Source organism: Prionailurus viverrinus, unplaced genomic scaffold (genome assembly GCF_022837055.1).
Source record: "Prionailurus viverrinus isolate Anna unplaced genomic scaffold, UM_Priviv_1.0 scaffold_35, whole genome shotgun sequence".
NCBI classification, from domain to species: domain Eukaryota; kingdom Metazoa; phylum Chordata; class Mammalia; order Carnivora; family Felidae; genus Prionailurus; species Prionailurus viverrinus.
This window is the reverse complement of record NW_025927605.1, coordinates 6,044,223-6,065,087: the sequence shown is the minus strand read 5'-3', so window position 1 is coordinate 6,065,087 and position 20,865 is coordinate 6,044,223. Positions and strand designations below refer to the sequence as shown.

Genomic DNA, 20,865 nt, shown 5'->3' with positions numbered 1-20,865 from the left:
TGCAAAAAGCTGGCTTAGGAGTAGTGACATGGGATTTGTTTCCGGTAAATTATATAGGTTCACTCTTGTCATGTTAATTAATAATTAGTCATTTGTTCTAGTCCCAAAAGGTGTTCAACCTTCAGGAAGAGCCATATTCTTCTAATTATGTTTCAGTCAGATACTCCAGGAAAAACAAAATCCTTTAATCAACAAAATCCATTATACTACTTGAGAGAGGCTCACCAAGGAGAAGAGGTCATTTTGTAATCCAAGTCGATCCACAGGGGGCAGAGAAAGGTCACGAATGCCGGGTAATAAACTTTCCAGCATGGCTGAGCTGTACTGGGTCCGATAAAACCCAACTGTTCCCAGGTTTAACTGAAAAGATACCCAATGGACATTATTAATTAAACAGTTCCATTTGTTTTGTTTGTTAATTTTTAATTTTAGTGTTTGTTTATTTGAGAGTGAGAGCACAAGCAGGGGAGGGGCAGAGAGAGAGAGACAGAGAGAGAGAGAGAGAGGGAGACACAGAATCTGAAGCAGACTCCAGGCTCTGAGCTGTCAGCACAGAGCCCAACGCAGGGCTTGAACTCATGAACCATGAGATCATGACCTGAGCCGAAGTCGGAGACTTAACTGACTGAGCCACCCAAGCGCCGCATCCATTTGTTTTTTAAAGCAGTCTTTTGCAGGTGTGAAAGGAGTTTTGCTTTCAGTATATCTGAGTGAAAACAACAAAGATCACATATGCAGGCAGGGATTAAAATGAAACAACACATAAAGATAGAAAGCGGTTGTCAAAGATGAAAACAGGTGAAAGAAAACAGAAACTTGACATAGTGGGGGACAGAGTGAGAGACAGTAGGAAGGATATGGTTGGGAGGGAGGGAATCACACGGATCGGTTTCTATGTCTACTCTCGGTGGATGGTTTTAAGTTCACAGAAAATATTTACTATATGTAAGAACACGGGGACAGTGGAATCTCTGAGGAAGACTAAACCTTTACAAAAAGACTCATCTACTCAGCCCACAGTCTCACCAGAATAGTAATGCTCAGGTCCTAGATTTTAAAGAATTGCATGGACTTTAAAGGTAATTTCATATAATTTGTGGAGTGAGATAATCACGGACTGTTATCATTCTCTGTAGGCTAATGACCGACAGGCAAAAATATTTTTGATAATATTTATATACCAAATACCTTAAAGGTAAAATAAGGTAGAAGATATAAGTACTTCACTATTTATGTTTTTAATTTTACTACTTACATGTAAGTATTTTTTAAATTTTATTTATTTATTTTGAAAGAGAGAGTGAGCACGAGCAGGGAAGGAGGGGCAGAGAAAGAGGTGGAGAGAGCATCCCAAGCAGCCTCCACACTCAGCACAGAGCCTGATGCAGGACCGATCCCAGAACCATGAGATCATGACCTAAGCTGAAACCAAGAGTTGGATGCTTTAACTGACTAAGTCACCCAGGTACCCCTGTAAGTATTTTTTTCAAATCACCTCACGATAATACAACTGCTATTTTATTGATTCCCTCTACCTTTTACGGCAGGAATAATACCTTTATTTACCCAGTTACAATCACAGCATACATAGGTTTTTCTCATTTATAAGAAAAATTTCATATAGCTACATAATCTTCCAGATGTAATTTCAAATGGTAACATAGTATTCTACTGAGTATGTATATGTGTGTATCTATCTGTATTTTTAAAGTTTTTATTTATTTATAATTTATATTTATTTATTTTTATAATTTTTTAAATGTTTGTTTATTTTTTGTGAGAGAGAGAGACAGTGTGTGAGCGGGTGAGGGTCAGAGAGAGAAGGAGACATAGAATCCAGAGCAGGCTCCAAGCTGTCAGCACAGAGTTCAATGTGGGGCTCAAACTCACAAATCGTGAGGATCATGACCTAAGCCGAAGTCGGCCGCTTAACCAACTGAGCCACCCAGGCACCTCTTAAAGGTTTTATTTTCATGTAATCTCTATACCCAATGTGGGGTGTGAACTCAACCCTGAGATCAAGAGTCTCACACTCTTCTGATGGGAGCCAGCCAGGCACCCCTCCACTGAGTATATTTTTAAAAAATCATATATGTGTATGTGTATACACACACACACACACACATATACACATACAAAAGTCTGAGATAATGTATAATTCCTATTAGGAACCTATAATTGGGAGAAAAGTTTATAGTAGATACTTTTATTATGAATGGTACAGAGTACAGAATAATGAGAAATAATCTTTACCAACTATTATTTTTATGAAATGATTTTAAAACACCAGTTACAGGAATTTCACATTTCAGTGACACAAACTCATTATTATATGTGTGGCCTCGCTTGACGATAGCTGTGCATACACAATGAGAGCACATCGTGGAGGTTAACATCTTGTTACAATGACAGCGCAGCTGGAAGTTGCAAGACCACAGACCTTTTGATTAATGTGACTTTACACATAATCTACTATTTTTTCCCCTTTGATCATATCCCTTTTTATCTGCTTATGTACCACTCCCTTACCTAAGGGAAGATATCAGATAATATTATTTGAAAATTGGCCCTAAATTTCACACAGGACAGTTTAGTAATGTTTTTGTCTTTGCAAGTCCTCATCTAAACTAAAGCAGAATTTACAGCCGGCCATAAAATGTATAAAGGAAGTGAGAGAAATCAATTCATTTAGGTAAGATAAAAATGGCTAGGCCATTTATGGACTCACCTTTACCCACTGGTCTGGTTTGACATTTTTCAAAACCACATTCATCTCTGGCTTGTCCATCAGAATTTTCAGTTTGGCATGGTTGGGGTCTTCACTAGTAGAGATTGTGATAGGAACCATCCACTGGGGACAGTCTTCTCCTTAAGCAACAGAAGAACAAATAGAAAACTTGAAAAATAATTTGTCATTGGAAGAAATAGAAGGTAAGGTGGAGAGAGAGGACTGGTATCTTACATATGAGCTTGAGTCTGTTAAGCCAATAGCTCATTTTCAATGGTACATAAACTCTTCCATAACCTGAATAATACTAGTATAAAGGAAGAGAGAATTTATTAACAAAAATCACAATAGCCTAAAAGAGAAAAGGAGAATAGTTTATTTAGTGTTTCTTTTTTTTTTTTTTTAAATTTTTTTTTTTAATTTTTTTTTCAACGTTTACTTATTTTGGGACAGAGAGAGACAGAGCATGAACGGGGGAGGGGCAGAGAGAGAGGGAGACACAGAATCGGAAACAGGCTGCAGGCTCCGAGCCATCAGCCCAGAGCCTGACACGGGGCTCAAACTCACGGACCGCGAGATCGTGACCTGGCTGAAGTCGGACGCTTAACCGACTGCGCCACCCAGGCGCCCCTATTTAGTGTTTCTTAATTAAAATTCGTGTTAAATTAAAACACAGTGATTTTAATTTAATCATTTCCCTTTACAGAGTAACAGAGACAGTAATGATTTTACTGTAAAAGAAATTTCAAGTAGGTCAAAGTCTTCATATAGCATTTAAAAACATTCTAAGGTGCAGTCCTTAACAAGTATACATAATGAAGGGTTGACTTAATTTCTTAGATAGGATACACCCTAGAGCTGACGGATTCCATCACTAAAAAGTCATAGCTAAAACTCAAAGCTTTTGCAAGGCAGATAACATACCTGTCTTTTAGGGATCCGACAGAAAAACAGACTTTGAATTAAGATGCCAAACAGAAGAGAGTCCTTTGCCCATTGCCCAGTACATTTAACTACAATTACATTTAACTATTTTACTAAGTTATCTAGTTTTGTGCTATCAGGTTAAACCACAAATTAAAATTTCCTAACAATGGGACATTTCAGGTTTTAATACTGCCTATACTGGTCAGTCACAGAATATTTGAAAAAAACTGCAAAACCTCTCAGTCCTACGATGCAGACTGTGGGTATGAGGCAGAAAACAGAAACTGTGAGACTTAGGGATTTATTTTGGATAATAAACTTGTCATCTGACTTGTCAGACAGCTTTACTTAAAAAGTAATTCCAAATGCTAAGGAAGGTTAAGGATGAAAGGGTATATACCTCTTAACCCTAGTAGAGTGTACCCTATTTTGGAACATGAAAAGGATAGGTGATTCTGATATACGCCTCCCCCTACTAAGAATTGTTTTAAAGGAGGTGAGAATACTTTTAATTTCCTGAGCAAAAGAATCTAATGACCTGTAGAAATAATTTGAAAAGCCAGAGTCGAGTGGTATAAACTCATGGAATCCAACTATTTCGTTTGAATTCCTACTCTCTAACTCATCAGATAGGCGACCTTGAGCAATTTAACTAACCCAGCTATGCCTCAGCTCCTTCATTTGTAGAAAGGAAATAATACTACCTACCCAGTAGGGTTGCTGAAACTATAAAAGAAGGGTCAGTGATACTGCTTTAGCACAGTAAATGGTACATAATAACTCTAAATAATCTTTGTGCTTTATTTACTTGTTTACTTACTTAGTATGCCCAAGAATTAAAAAGAAGACAAAGAATTAGCCACCCACACAAATGTGCAGCAAGATTCTTGTAAGGATAGAGACATCGCTTCTTGGGTGTTCCTATCCTTCTTCATTCCTTGTAGCCTCCAATAACATACAGAGACATGGAATTTCAAAAAACTGAAGAATATCAAAACACCACAAATACCTCATGAATCTCCTCTTTTGATTTCCTAGATTTCATTTGTATTTTATTACCATTTCCTTGTTTTTATTTAATCCTATCAAAAATATTAAAAAATATGTAATTACTTCCTGTTAATTCGAACACTACTGGAATGGTGTCCACATTCACTCATCAGCTCCCACTTACAGTCATTTGCTTACCAGCATATGGTCCACTGGCACAGAACTTTCTTTGGGACAACCTCAATAATCTGTCATCTTCTACCTAAGAAAGCATAAACAAAGGCTATTAATAGTAGTATCAACACTTTTTTTCCCCTTCTTTTTGGAGGGGCCAACACTTCTGTGACAAAGTAGAAGGTGAAACCAGTACAGCCAAATGTCTCATGGGAACACAAAGTGCAACAGTGAGGAAGAGGACGATAGTATGGAATGGGAGAAAAGGCGCTGTTTCTCATTTAGGCCCCCAAATAACAAGCCTCTAAATAAAAGGCCATGTTCTATGTAATACGGCCCCTCAGAAGGGTTATGTATACAGACAAGAACCTTAAAATGTTACCATTTTCACAAGGATACGTAACAATAAATAATACTGCAGCCAGTTGTTTTAATCTTTATAGAGGGAGGTTATGTCTTTAGACTCTTAAGCTTCTAAAAAGTGGCAACCTTACATTAGCACATGGACTCAACGTTCAGAATTCAAAGGTTTAGAGTGACTGCTAAACATGAAAGAGGCACACATTTTGTTTCAAAGGATGAGCTTTGCAATGAAGCACAAAAAAAGTGGTGGAGGAAAACTGCAAAAACAATTTAAAACAACCGAAGTGCATATTAAAAAAAAAAAAAAAACTTTGCAAATATGCAATCGTTTGCTTTACTTATCATTTGTTAATACGTCCTGGAACATTTTAAATAACATAATATATAACAGATTAGTATCACCCAAATTCAATGTCAAATTAGGCCAATGACCTTTATGGATAAACTGACTACACAAGACAGAATTGAAAAGCTAAAAAATTTGAGTAAAGAAGCAATGACCGGGGGCGCCTGGGTAGCTCAGTCCTGCTGGGAAGACAACTCATTCTGAGGTACAACTCTCTGAATTCAGGTAACAGTTCAACTAATAACAGTGCAATTCTGATCAAAATCCCATTGCCACCCAACCAACATTAAAACTAATTTTAGGGGCACCAGCTGGTTCAGATGGTGCAGCATGTGACTCTTGGTCTTGGGGTTGTGGGTTCTACACCGGGTGTAGAGATTACTTAAAAAATAAATCTTAAGTGGTGCCGGGGTGGCTCAGTTGCTTGAGCGTCCGACTCTTGGTATCAGCTCTGGTTATGATCTCATGGTTGTGAGATTGAGCCCTGGGTTGGGCTCTGTGCTGAGCATGGAGCTTGCTTGGGATTCTCTCTCCCTCTGTCCCTCCCCCGCTCATGCTCTCTTTCAAAATAAATAAATAAGCATTTAAAAATAAATGAATAAAATATTTTAAAAAGCGCTGATGTTTAAGAATGATATTATAAATGGGTGTTGAATTTTCACAAATGCTTTTCCTGCATCTTATTGAAGTGATTATGGGGTTCTCCTACCTATATTCTGTTAGTGTAGTGTTTATGAATCAAAATACTGATAGTTTTTTTTAATGTTATATCAACTTTGCAGTCCTAGGATAAACCCGACTTGGTCATTTTAGAATTCTATCAAGGGGCACCTGGTTGGCTCAGTTGGAAGAGCATGCAACTAGTGACCTCAAAATCATGAGTTCAAGCCCCATGTTGGGTGTAGAGATTACTTAAATAAACTTAAAAAAATGAGTTATATCAACAAGTTTACAGTGTTTTCCTTGGGGACAGTAAGAGTAGACAACATTTTGTTTTCTACTATAAGTATGTATTATTTTGATGATGGCGGAGGGGGAGGCAAACCATTTAGTATACAGATAACAGATCACCAAGAAAACAATGCAAGGGCTAGTTTAAATGTTACCTAGAATACTTAAAGTACAGAAAAGCAAATGAGGTAACACGGCCTGAATTCCATGTAGTACAGTAGCAGACAAATTGGAGGACTTTTTATAAGGTTACCTGTTCTGCTTCCACATAAATGAGGGGGAATCCCATTTGTTTGGTCCAGGTATTCATCACCGCTGCGATAGGTTTACCACTAGCATTTTCTAAACTTTCCCAGAGGTCCTCTAGAAGATAAACACGAACAATGAAAATCTAAAATGTTTACATTTTTATCTTCTGAAACAAACCAGAAATTTTATATAGCTCCTGACGCTATCTTGCTAACCAATTCTTTGGTTCTTTCAGGTTCGGGAGATAAACGGGGGGTCAAGCTAATGTCCACTTGCCTCTCCATTAAATAAACTCTATTACAAAAACTGGTCTTATAGTTTAAGATGCCTCTAATTGTTCCAGTTTAATAAAAAAAAATATCACAAATTATTCAAAAAAAAAAATCACAAATTATAGGAGTGCCTGGCTGGCTCAGTCAATAGAGGGTGCAACTCTTGATCTCAGTTTTTTGAGTTCAGGCCCCATGTTAAGCCTAGAGTTTACTTAAAAAAAAAAAAATCCATCACAAATTATAGTAAAGAAAAGACAAACAGGGAAGTTCAAACAAGAAGATAACAGAAACAAACAAACATATTCAAGATCACCACTAAGCATCACCTACAAACTTAAAACCATGATATCCATTCAATTAACAGAGGTTTAAAAAACACTCAGTGCTCTAAGGCTGAAGTAAAACTCATATGGTCAAATGGCACTGGTGGCATGGTAAGCAAAACAGCAATACAATGAGATACACGCTATAATGGGGGCATGAACAGAGGAAAAGTCCTTAAGGAAAAATCCAAGGAAGGGGCACCTGGGTGGCTCGGTTGGTTAAGCATCCGACTCTTGATTTGAGCTCAGGGCATGATTTCACAGGTTTGTGAGCTGACAGTGAGGCACCTGTTTGAGTTTCTCTCTCTCCCTCCCCCTCTCTCTGTCCCTCTCTCCTGCTCGCACTCTCTCTCTCTCAAAATACATATGTAAACTTTAAAAAAAAATTCAAGGAAAATAAAGGCTTCACAAGAGTTGGCTTCTGGTCTGCATCTTGAAGAGGAGTTGTTCATTAGGCAAAGGGAAAAAGGCATTCCAGGTGGACAAATAAATGGTTTATATACAAAGAAAAAGTGTAAGAAAGACACAAAACATTACTAATAGCAAATGTTCAATGCGCTGAAGCTAGAAGGCATATCCAGCAATGAGGCTGAAACAGTAGGCAAGGGCTGACCAGCTAAGACTATGTGTGGCTTGGGGCACCTGGTTGGCTCAGTCAGTTAAGCGTCCGACTTTGGCTCAGGTTATGATCTCATGGTTCGTGGGTCCGATCCCCACATCGGGCTCTGTGCTGACAGCTCAGAGCCTGGAGCCTGTTTCAGATTCTGTGTCTCCCTCTCTCTCTGCCCCTCCCCTGCTCACATTCTGTGTGTATCTCTCTCAAAAATAAATAAAATTAAAAAAAAAAAAAAAAAGACCATGTATGGCTTAAAAAGAACAGACTATATTGTGAAGGGACTGAAGTATCTCAAATGTTTTTAATCAGTAGGTGATGCAATAATCAGTAGGTGATGCAATCAAGTATTTGCTTTAGAAAGATAACCCTGGCTAGCCTCAGAGTGACAGGGAGAACTGAAGAGAGTGGGGCAGGCAAGAAGTAGTGAGTTGGTAGGCAGCTGTGGAATTCAGCAGAGATTGTGAAGGCGTGAATTAAGCAAAGGGTAGTGAGGACAGACAGGATAAAAACCATGGATGGTAACTGCAGTGTCTTTGAACTGCCAACTGTCTTTAGAAGTAACATAAACCCAAAAAAGGTACATGGTCGGTGTTGCTTTTCAAAGTGTGGCCTAAAGACTAGTGGCACTGGCTTCACCTGGGAGCTTGTTAGAAATGCAGATCCTCTGGTCTCACCCCAGATCTACTGAATTAGAAACATTTTCAGCTCTGGGTTACTGCATGTACATTACAGTTTAAGAACCAGAAAGCTCTTTCCTCATGTATTATGTATATATGCATGCTAAAGACTCAGAAAATTTGCAAGAGCACATCCTTCTTTGGCTCTGCTTTAAGGAACAGAATGCCTCTCTATTTCATAAACTGAGATGGACATTTATGGCCAGGGGAATGGGGGGTGGGTGGGTAGAAGGGCAGAGTGTCAGGATTACATCGTGTCCTCAACAGAGAGGCAGAGAGGTGTATGTATTTTTCATTCACAGGTCATAAACCTCAGGAACAGCCCATGGCCGGGCTTCTCTGAACTTTTGTCATTCTATTAGATACTAATGACATTATATAAATCTTGTTTTCTAAACTTTTTGTTCACTAAGAACTCAAAACTCCAACTCCGGTTCTTTGTCATTTTCAATCAACACTTACACCTTTATTCTTTCTTTGGACTCCCATTCACAATAAGTCACAGACCACTATACACTATAAATCTTAAACCTTACTTCATTGAAACTCTGTTATTCCGTAAGTTTACTCCTAAAAATGGTTAATTTGCAGCAATTTTAATGGCCAAACAGAACTCTTCAGACTCTTGGAAGTGGCAGGACACCGAGCCATGGAGAGCAGACTACCAGAGGGCACCGGAAGGAAGGTCCTGATTCATGCTGATCCGTGACTTAACACATGGCACCAGATAAGTCAACTTGATTTCCTATGTTAAGCATTTAGGAAGAATTAAATGTCCCACTCTGGATTGAGTGCCAACACCTTCTCTCCACTCCTATCTCAAGCTATTAAAGATTACCTGTGGCAGCATTCTTTTGTTGGAACTTGGTTAAATACATGTTCATTCCTTTCTTAAAGTCCTGAGAAAACACAATTTTTAAAATCCAGGAGATTAAGACCTTGGAATTTATAGTGTATCTGCATATTAGTACTCAAATTACCTGAGTGTCAGATTTACTGAAAAACACATATCCCTCGAATGTCTACTACCTTTTATTTAAGAATGCATACGCTTTGCCTTCTACTTTTGCTTTTAAGTTTTATACCAGCCTCCCACACATCCTCCAAACACATTTACAAATCATTCATCTAAGAGACCATGAGAGTCAGTATAAAAAGAAATGGAGGTATAAGCCAGATCAGAGTATATTCTTCTAGAATCTAGAAAAATTACTTAGGAACTTAATTTAAATGAAAGCAGACATTTTTTTTTCCATGCAAAACTCTATGATTTCACCATAAAAGAATGGAAGATTTTTTTAAACTGCTTTTTTACCTTATCCCCAATGTAGTCATGGAGCATTCGGATGACAGATGCACCTTTGCTATATGATATAGCGTCAAATATCTCATCGACTTCAGAAGGATGTCCCACACTGACCTGGCAGACAGTGTGATTCAGGGTTATAACAGGAAGCAGACAGCCTGTAATACTGAATTACATAAAAAGCTTTCTAGGAAAACCCTCCTAACTCATAAGATACTTTTCTGCCTTTAGCTCACTGATAAATGCATAATGATGATCCTTAAAAAGCATGTAGTAACTAATACTAAATAAAGTGGAATATATGACATGATCCCCATCATCTCTGAGGGTCCTGGCTCCGCTTTGCTGGGAGGTAAATCACTACGGATCTATTTACTGGAAGACTGGAGAAGGAAGAAAGGAGAGATGAAAAACATTTTATTTCTTGCAGCTAATTGTAATGGCTTACAATTATATAGGATCCTCGTTAAATACATCAAAGTAGACTGTAAGTCTAGTTCTTTGGAAGCAAAATTCATTCATATAAACTAAGCTGAAATAAGTCAAGAGAAATAAAATATACATAAAAACAGATAATGACAACAATAAAAAAAATACATTCAGAATTTTCTTGGAAACAAACAATGGAATCAAAATGTTCCCTTATGCATACTGCCCAATAGGCATGGTTCTCCCATTCTATGCAAGAAAAATGTACTTAGTGAATGTTTATGGGTACATAGCACTTACTTCTACAAAGATCAAATTTTTATACTGCTTACCTTAAAAAGAAACATAATTAGAACTTAACCTTGTGAGATTTTTCAAGACCGAAAATATAAGCTATAAAAACAAGTGAACTGCTCATGTAATTTTCTTTTCAGAGTCCTAAGTATCTCTATAACAAATTACTTATTTCATTAAATATGAGAGAAAGGCCGATGGTTGAAAAGTATGGCTCACTTCAATAGGATGGCTGTTATCTAGAGCGTCAAGTTCCTGGGCACGGGTGTAATCAGCAGAAACAAACTGAGTCCAGATATCATACTCTGGGAAGCAGTGGTCTACACACAGATATTCAATCCATGATGCAAAGCCTTCATTTAGCCAAAGATGAGTCCACCATTCCTAAAAACAAAAGAAAGAAATGTGTAAGGAAAACAAAATGCTTTTCATTCCACTAACTTGAAAAAGTCACATGTCTCTTCCACTATACTCTACAACTTACAACTTTAATAAACCAAAATTCAGTGAAAAACATTTAGTAAGTCACATGTCTGAACAACAAAAAAAGTGTTTAAAAGAGATGCTAAGAAAGGCCTACTGGTGATATTGGCATTATGCCTGAGGGACATTTCAAAACATAGCTAAGTCACTTTTTATTACCAAAGGTAGAAAAGATGTAAGGAGAAAGGGGGGGGGGGCGCTTATATGGAAAAGGGGAAGAGAACAGATAAATGTAGGCAAGAGCCTAAATTGTCAGGTAAAAGTTAGTTTGATAAACCAGAAAGCTACCAGGACCAAACACAGAAAACTAGAAAGGATTTTTATAATGACTGAGAAAAGTTACTGTCAACTGACAAGTTAAACTTTCTAGATAAACAGAAAAGCAGTACTGCTTATATAAATATTAGGTAAAATGAACAGAAATATGGCAGTAAGTAGTTCAGTAATGAATGTTGTTTTAAGTATTTATGGAATACAAAATTTCACCTGTTAATAAGAATTAATAGTAGAGTGGACAAGGAATATAAGTGAGTCACAGATAAAACCAACTTTAAAAAAAACGAATTTTTTAGAAAGAGATCATAATCTAAGTTTCATTAAAGCTGATTAAATCTCTTAAAAAAAGAAATCAATATAAGAATCCACGATAGAGATGCTAAAGGACTAATGCAATGGTGAAAAACAAAAAGGCATTAAAATTCTGGAAAGATCAGATGTTTTCAATACTAGGTGATGAAAGGCTATTTGTCTAAGTGCTCTGTGCACTTATTTAACTAGTAGCTCCCACGAAGATAAGCTGGTACAGAGCTAGCTATTCACCAACCTATCATTAAGCCCTTAAATTTCACTTAATGAAACAACTGACATCTAACAACTAGAACAGTTACTCAAATCCAGTAAAAAGTTGTTTTAAAAGCAATATGAGAATGTGCACATATCCCCCCACTAAAATGTATTGCTGGTAGTTTACTAGCACACTTAATTCCACATGAAATTATATGTCAAAAATTTTTTTTTACTCCTACGTAAAATTGTAAACATCCAAAGCAAAAGGAAATGGTTTAATCTCAAGGGCTGGCTTTCTTTAAAAACTCTCTCAGACATGTAATAGTTGTTAAATGCCGTACTTTCTTGCTTATTCCTGTGACATATGGACTCAACTAACATCCAAGTCAGGTTCTGCTCTTTGGCAACCTAAAATGCTATCAGGGAATTTGGCTGGCTCCAGAATCTCCAGTTCTTTCTTTGCGGAGGTACTTCTAGTTCACTCATTAAACCCTGTGCTCCCAAGCTCTAACATAGTTGGCTGCCATTGATAGCACTTACTTAGAGTAAGAGGGGAAAGGTCAAGACTTAAGGACAGAGATCGTTCACTGTAAACATTATAATAAACAATAATCTCAATGGAACAGTTGGAAATTTTAATATAATTTACAGTTATTCCCTACTTTCTTTGCTTCCATTTCTATTAAATTTCAATGTAATATTTTAGTCAGTGAGACAACTGACCCCTAAAAGCATTTCAGCCTAATCAAAGATCACGTTGTTATTAATCAGGTTATTTTTCAGCTACTGGACTACATAATAAATATTCCCAAGAAACTAGTGTCAGGCTGGCATCTCACTGCACGGAATCTCTGTACCTAAAAGGAACCCCTGTCACCCAAATTAGTATGACTTCCCATTTGTAGGCAAACCCTACAACAGTTTAGGAAGTACTTTGTGTTGAATAAAGACTGTCCACGTGCTCCTGGTTAATACTGAGATTCTGATAAACACTTTTCAAAGTGGACCTTCTAAAATAAAGATTTTCTATGATTCATTTATTTTTTAGCACAGTGTGCCAGTCAAACCTGAAATACTATGTAGCCAAAATAATGTACAGCAGGATGAAGACAAATATATTTGAGCACTTAAAAATATTAAATACCATAGTAACAAGATTTCCAAACCATTGATGGGCGAGTTCATGTCCCACAACCAGAGCAACCCACTGGCGTGATGAAGAACAGGAGTTTTTTGGATCGATAAGCAATGCAGTCTCCCTGTGTTTAAAAAAAAATTTTTTTTAAACAATAAAAGTATTGCAACAAAAGCAGGCATGCACAAGTGGGGGAGCTCCCCCCACTAAATAAGATGGTCAAGTTAGGCTTTAGAGATATATCAAGAAAACATTTCCTCCGAGTATACAAAGGAGAAAAAGTTCTGGGAAGATTAAAAACTATTCCAACAGAATTCATACAACAGAAGATCAAAGGTGTGACACAAGTTAAATCATCAGTTTGTAAATAGGACAGCTGCCTGAAATTTTTAAAGAATTTAGTCTGAGGGATTAGACTATTGTGCTAGACAGAGACAGAAGACAGTCCTTCCATTAAAAGAAGGGGACTGGCAAATTGGGAGAAGATGCATTCCACAGTCCGGAAAAGAACACTGAACAGGCTGTCCAAAACTTAACTCATTGAAGCAGGCAGGGCAAAAACTTGTTTACAGACCCTGCTTTAAAAATTATACAACCCACATGTTTGTATTGTGGTGACAGACATGTAAAAACCTGGCCAGAAAATATTAAAGCAGAGAAGGTTCTTCAAGCTGGAAAAATAACTGAAACTTCTGGGAGGAAGAGAAGGCACTGAAATGAGAAACTCAGCCAAAAATAGATCTAAAAATGTTACTAATGCCAGATGCTCACTTTAAAATCTTACAATCTCAGATAGTAGCACCAGAGGGTGTTCATGTACATTCCTGAAATGTGCACAGAAGTGGGGGAGGTAGGAGAATTTACCGCAGATCATAAGGCAGAAGCTACTCAACTGCAAGTAGGTGTGAACCTCTTACGAAATCAGTGATTGAAAAGACAAGGCAGGGGAATGTATCATTAACATACCTATAAGTAACAAGGCCCCAGTTCTCCATGGCACCTTCATAAAATAAATACAAACATTTATTGATATATGTACATAACTCTTCCTCAAAATCACAAAATTCAAAAAAGGTATTACAATTCGGCAATAAAATGAAATTTACTTTACCAGCTGCAAAGTCTGCAATAGCAATGAGATCAATTTTAGGTAGAGGATAAGGAACATTGAAGTAGTCCTTATAAAAAGGCAGGGTTTTAGCAGCAACCTACAAAAGTATAAACAAAAGAACCACCTGATAAATATTTCATTGTAGTTCATATAGAAATCCACACAGGAATCCTGTTGCAAGCCAAAGCACCTCAAGTTACTAGAAACCAACCCTGGGGAGCCCTACCTCCGAAGACTACCTTAGCCCCAAGCTTTGTTAAGGTTGGCCATTTAAAACTTGGTATGAAAAATATATTACTTATTTTCCCACCCACTGTCTGGATAAATAAATGCCACCCTAATATTCTCTTAATCATTATCTTGTAAAATGTTAATATAACACCAAGGTTGGTAGTTCCAAAATTCTATTAAAAATAAAATCAACGTAGCACAACAAATTTCAGACTAAATTATAAATAATTGTACTAATAATTGATCAGAAATGTAAATTCCCCAACCTGGAGTTATGGACTGTTGGAACAATCCTCTTCAAGTACATTTACCTCTAACGCAAATTTTCCTTGCTCTGCTTTGCCAACAGGGGTGTAAACACGGACACACACACCATCTTTTGACCTTGTTTCTACAAAGTCATATTCACCCACAACAAATGCCACCAGATATGTAGACATGACAGGTGTGCGGGCAAACTTCACTTCCACTACATTTTCATCATCAGGGTACGGTTTCCGATCAATTACATTCTTTAAAAAAAAAAAAAAAAAAAGAAAAGAAAGAAAGAAAGAGAAAAAGAAACAAAGAAAGAAGTAGAAAATTTAAACAGGTTTACATTAAATACCTTAGAGGAAATACTAGCCATAAACTGTGCTGCCTCTCCGCCCCCCTTTCCAGTACTGCTTACTGGAATTCAACCATTGCTTTCATGCTGTCAAAACCTCTCCCATTAAGAAGGATAGGAGCACCTGGGGGGCTCAGTCGGTTGCGTGTCAGACTTCGGCTCAGGTCATGATCTCGCAGTCCATGAGTCTGAGCCCCACGCTGGACTCTGGCTGACAGCTCAGAGCCTGGAGCCTGCAGCCTGCTTCAGATTCTGTGTCTCCCTCTCTCTCTGACCCTCACCTGCTTGCGCAGGAGCGCGCACACTCTCTCTCTCAAAGGTAAATAAACATTAAAAAAAAATTTTTTTTAAAGGATACATTAAGAGGTTGGGGGCTAAAGTGTTAAAACTACCAAGGATCTGTGAGAGAAAAGCAGCAACTTTTCCTGGATAACCTATTATATGCCAGCACTGGGATGTAAGACCTCAATGCTTTTCAAGTGAAAGGATAGAGGGCAAATAACTATTAATGAAGTGTAATTGTGAAATCTACATTTCAAAGGGTACAGATTTCTAAATTTAGCGCATTCTCTATACCAAGGCTGGTTCTAAGCAAATTTGTGGAAGAATCTCCACTTTTACCTACAGAGTTCCTCATTTCTCTTTCTTGTTACCCCTCTTTTTCCTATTCAGGCTCTCCATTTCCTCAAGATCTCTCTATTCTTTCTTCCAAGGAAGACTTACTCAAGAACAGACCTGATAATTTCATTCATACTAAACGGTAAAAGAATATCTCAGTTTAATGTATTATTCTCCTTTTAGGAATATTCGAGAAGAGAATGGCATTCTATCTATGGAATTCTCTCTACCGATAAAGGAGGCAAAAGCCAGTTATTTTCAGGTACAGTAGGCTTTTCCAAGTTCCCCAGATTCATATTATAGGCTATAGGGTACTCTCTGTCTTAATCAATATACTTCATGTGGTAAATGCCTACTCTATTTATGAAAGAGATCAATGACATCAGTGAAAAGAGCATATTCCAAGAGTACAATCAACCAAAAACCTAAATACACACTTCATTATATGGCTATATCTTTTGGCATTATTAACAAGAAAGCCAGATTTTTTTTTCAGGTAATATTTATTAAACTCATCACTTATTTAGTTTTCCAAATTAAAGTTTATAAGGAATTTCTTCCATGAGGAGGGAAATTCCAAATAAGGCAGTTTTAAAAAAGAGGGCTTACTGGAAATAAGAAAACTAACATTTATGTTCCCATTCTGTATCAAGCATTGTGTGCTAGGTGGTTTCACGCTATTCCATCTAACCAGCAAACTAAATATTCTAAACACTTATTCAAAATTTAAATATACTTACAAACACATACATACCATATTTGATAAAGCTACTCTGTCTTTAGGAACAACCAACGAGATATCAAAAGTTGCTTTGATGGCAGGCTCATCCCAGCAAGGGAAAGCCCTCCGAGCATCCGTAGCCTTAAGAAAAGAATATGAAATCTAAATATTACTGAATTAACCTAACCAACTATTTCATGAAGTAACTGCCATTGTCTTATTTCTATCATCCATTCCTTCACTTGTTTAAATGTTTACTTTCTACTCTGTCAGGCAACAAGCTAGGCAGTGACTACAAGGAGAACATAAGGCTTACTATCACTGCCCCATCAGCAACCCCAAACAAACAGAAACAAACAATAAACAATAATCCAGGAATTAGGTCTGCTACAGGTCTTAACAGTCTATAGTATTAGACTATTTTAGAATATTTTTAACAAAACATTTCAACATTTCAAAAATTCAATGTAAATGGCTTCAGCAGTAATGTTACAAAACACAGAGCATAGGAGAGTCAACAAGTACACAGTAACGATTCAGAGCTGGGAACACAGGTTGCCTCTCTGGATTTATTAACCGCCCCCCCCCCGGCCCAGCCCGAATCTTCGATGTGCTTTGTTCTTCATCCGAAATGACAGCAACAGGAATAAAGACAGATGCCCTCATCAGTTCTAAACAGGTCATTCGTTTAATGGCATTTCCATATACTACACATAAAACTGCCACCACTTGGCCTACTTAAAGAGACCTCATTTTTTCCTTTAAAAATAAACAAAGAACAAATTAATTTGTTTTTTAAGAAAGGCATCTGGATGGCTCAGTCAGTTGAGCATGTGACTCTTGATTTCAGCTCAGGTCATGATCTCACGGTTGTGAGAATGAGCCCCACGTTGGGTTCCACACTGAGCATGTAGCCTGCTTAAGATTCTTTCTCTCTCTCCCTCTGCCCCTCTCCCTCGCTTGCACTCTCAAAAAAAAAAAAAAAAAAAAAAGGGAGCAAACTTGTTAAGCAAAATAACGTTTAGTGGTTCAGTTTTGAAAGAAACTTGAACAAAACAGAATGAAGTAAAAAAAAAAAAAAAAAAGAACCGATGACAAGAGGCTGTATCTTGAAAAGAAGGAACAAAATATGCAGAAGTAGAGGAAGCACATACTTTTGGAAAAAAGTTTCTCCAAGGAAAATGTTAGATGGCTGGCTGCACTCTAAAAGAAGTTAAGTAAATGATGAATTCATTCTATTTACTTATTTGAAAAGTAAATAGGGTATAAGGAAAGAAATGGTAGCACAGAAAACTTTTCGATTAGGAGCAGCAGCAGTAGGTAAATGAATTGATACCAGAAGAAATTAAATGAATTAACATGGGGGGCGCCTGGGTGGCGCAGTCGGTTAAGCGTCCGACTTCAGCCAGGTCACGATCTCGCGGTCCGTGAGTTCGAGCCCCGCGTCGGGCTCTGGGCTGATGGCTCAGAGCCTGGAGCCTGTTTCCGATTCTGTGTCTCCCTCTCTCTCTGCCCCTCTCCCGTTCATGTTCTGTCTCTCTCTGTCCCAAAAATAAATAAACGTTGAAAAAAAAATTTAAAAAAAAAAAAAAACATGGATAAGATTTAAAAGTTTCTAAAAAAAACCAAAAAACCAGTTTCTCAAATATCTAAAAGACAAAGTGATGAAAGCTCTCAAAAATTCATTTGAGGGACAGACATTAGACATAAACCAATATGAAGGGAACAGAATAATCATGCAAATAATAGAACAGAACTTTGTCAGAATGTTTATACATCAAGATCGTAATATTTTAGAGAAGAATACCATACCTCAAACTGTGTGACAGCAGCATAACGCACCTCTCCAGAAGGGGTAGTATATTTACTTCTGTAGAAGCCTTTCATTTTGTCATTCAGCTCTCCAACAAAATCTATCTTTAAGGTTCCTGTACCTGTGATTGAAGATGAATGAAAACCACTTTAATATAGATATTGGTTCAAGTTATTAAAAATATGTCCTTAAGACACTAACTTCGTTGACCTGTTACAATGTTCAACTCATTCTTTCCTTTCTCAAACACTTCTCCCAGCAAAGGAGAGAATACAGTATTTACTAAAGGAAATGGCAGACTAATCCTAAAGTAAATCTTAACATCATATTTAGGGTGACTGCTTATAAAGTTCTTTAACTGTATTGGGGCGCCTGGGTGGCTCAGTCAGTTGACTGCCCGACTTCGGCTCAGGTCATGATCTCACGGTTTCTGAGTTCGAGCCCTGCGTCGGGTCTGTGCTGACAGCTCAGAGCCTGGAACTTGCTTTGGATTCTGTGTCTCCTCCTCTCTCTGCCCCTCCCATGATCATGTTCTGTCTCTCTCTGTCTCTCAATAATAAATGTTAAAAAAATTTTTTTTAAGTTCTTTAACTGTATTAACTTCATCTCAAATCACCAATACATAAAGATAAAAACAAAAGAGGAAATGAACATCTGTTAATAAATGTATGACACGCTACTGTGCATGGTGCTTTAAAAATATTTAGAAACTTGAAAGTTGGTATAGTCTCCATTTTTTTCAGATGAGGAAACTGACTTCAATAACTTGCTTGAGGTCACACGATTAGTAAGCAGCAAGAATGAGATAAAAATTTAGGCCCGCTTAATCCAAAATTCATGTCCTTTGCCAATTATGCCATATAAATTGGTCCATTTAGATGAATTCATGCCAATTACTCTATCAGTAAGATAAGACCTTATCTGTTCAATCCAAATGGAACACTGATTCCCTACTTTTGTAAGGAATTATATATGGAAGATCAATGATTTGGCTAGCAAAGGGGCATAAAAACTCTTATAGTCACCTCAATCATTTGAAATGATAAAAGAAATACATTTAATCAATAATTACTAAATGCAAATAAAAATGCAACTTGAATATATATTCTATTATTGTATAAGGGCAAACCAAATTAGACAAAATGGGAGTTTTTGTGAGTATATATACTTTCTTTCACAACAGAAAAATTATTATCTATAGTCATCTATGAAATTCAGATGCATGACAAAACAATAATCCCATTCTACATTTTACAAATTAAACCCCCCCCAAAAACCAACCAGAAAAATGTTGACTTTTACTTGATCCTTTTAAAAGTGCCTATTTATAACAAGAGCTAGAGCATGGGAATCTAACAAATCAAAGACATAGTATGATTATAAAGTAATTAGGCAATCATTCTAAAACATTTTATACCCTAATGTTTTAAACTGTCATTTTGGAATGCCACAGAGCAATGCCACTGACATTGTTTAAAATGTTCTTGACTCTTTATCTTTCTGACATATCCTTTCGGATGTTCTCAAAGTCAAATCTTCACCTTGCAAAATTCAACTTTTTTAAAAAGGTCCAAAAGTCACGAAGAGTCCAAGTCTACAGAATAAGTGAATGACAAACTGCAAACTGTTTCTGGACAAAACACTGTGGTCTATTAAGTATGTCAATTAAGTAATTAAACTGATTTCCTTATGTACCTCAAACTCATTCTGAAAGTAATTTCAAGTGAAAATTTCAGACCTTTGTGGCAAAGTCATCACTCAACAAAGTGCCATGTTCTATTTTTTTTAATTTTTTTAAAGTAAGCTCTACATGCAATGCAGGGCCCGAACTCATGACCCCAAGATCAAGAGTCGCACGCTCTCCTGATGAGCCAGCCAGGCACCCAAAAGTGCCATATTCTTAAAATAATCATGCTGGGAAAAAAACTGAAGTTTATTTAAATAAATGTTTGTGACTCTGATTTTTTAAAAATCAGACATTCTGTCTGAAGGGGACAATGAATACTTTCTTAAAGAGAATGACAGATTACTGGGACAGTAAATAAGAATACAATAAAAGAATGTGAAAGAATTCTAAATGAGTGATACCAAATGATATGTATATATAGTATTATATACTAAAGAATTATAGTATAAAATGTGTTTTCTTTAGGAATTCACTAATCTTTAAAAAAGCAGATATAGTCACATCAATAAAGTTTATAAGGAATATCTAATAGATTCTAAAAACCCACTACCTTTAAAGGGAAGTTGTATGATGCAATGTTATGTTGCAATTCCCATAAATGGAAACTGCCAGTCTGTTTTCACTAAGTCAACTGTTAAAATTTCTTTTATGTAATTCATACTCCATGGAAAATCTACTTTTGCCTTTTCCTATTTGGAATACAAATGGATTCAAAACTCGTAACTAAATAAGAAAGGCTGCTTACACTTTTACTCGGTTTTAAATCTCCAAGGCCATCAAACCATAACAAGATACTGATAGTGACCACTTCCAAAAAAGTGGCATACTAAACAAAATACAAAGTATTGGAAAAGGTTATTACCTGAAATTCAAACAAAACACAAGTTAAAGTTTTAAAAAATCATTAATAAATTTAAGTAGTGTTACATACAATACTAATTACAAAATGCTTACACTAATATAGAATTTTAGGGCAAAAACAGGAGAGAAAAGACTTCTTAATAAACGTCAACTTATCAAATTTACAG

General features: G+C 36.8%; 1 protein-coding gene across 1 annotated transcript in view; it reads right to left on the bottom strand.

The window, feature by feature from the left end:
• NPEPPS (aminopeptidase puromycin sensitive) overlaps positions 1-20,865 on the bottom strand; it is a 94,861-nt gene that overhangs the window by 14,372 nt on the left and 59,624 nt on the right. The window contains exons 4-16 of the mRNA XM_047845909.1: positions 18,150-18,271; positions 16,371-16,478; positions 14,703-14,903; positions 14,161-14,257; positions 14,016-14,049; positions 13,059-13,173; positions 10,865-11,029; positions 9,932-10,036; positions 9,455-9,515; positions 6,733-6,842; positions 4,844-4,907; positions 2,729-2,868; positions 226-360 (exon numbers count right to left, since the gene is read on the bottom strand). Coding sequence (XP_047701865.1) covers positions 226-360; positions 2,729-2,868; positions 4,844-4,907; positions 6,733-6,842; positions 9,455-9,515; positions 9,932-10,036; positions 10,865-11,029; positions 13,059-13,173; positions 14,016-14,049; positions 14,161-14,257; positions 14,703-14,903; positions 16,371-16,478; positions 18,150-18,271 — 1,457 coding nt within the window. The remainder of the gene's footprint in view (positions 1-225; positions 361-2,728; positions 2,869-4,843; positions 4,908-6,732; positions 6,843-9,454; positions 9,516-9,931; positions 10,037-10,864; positions 11,030-13,058; positions 13,174-14,015; positions 14,050-14,160; positions 14,258-14,702; positions 14,904-16,370; positions 16,479-18,149; positions 18,272-20,865) is intronic.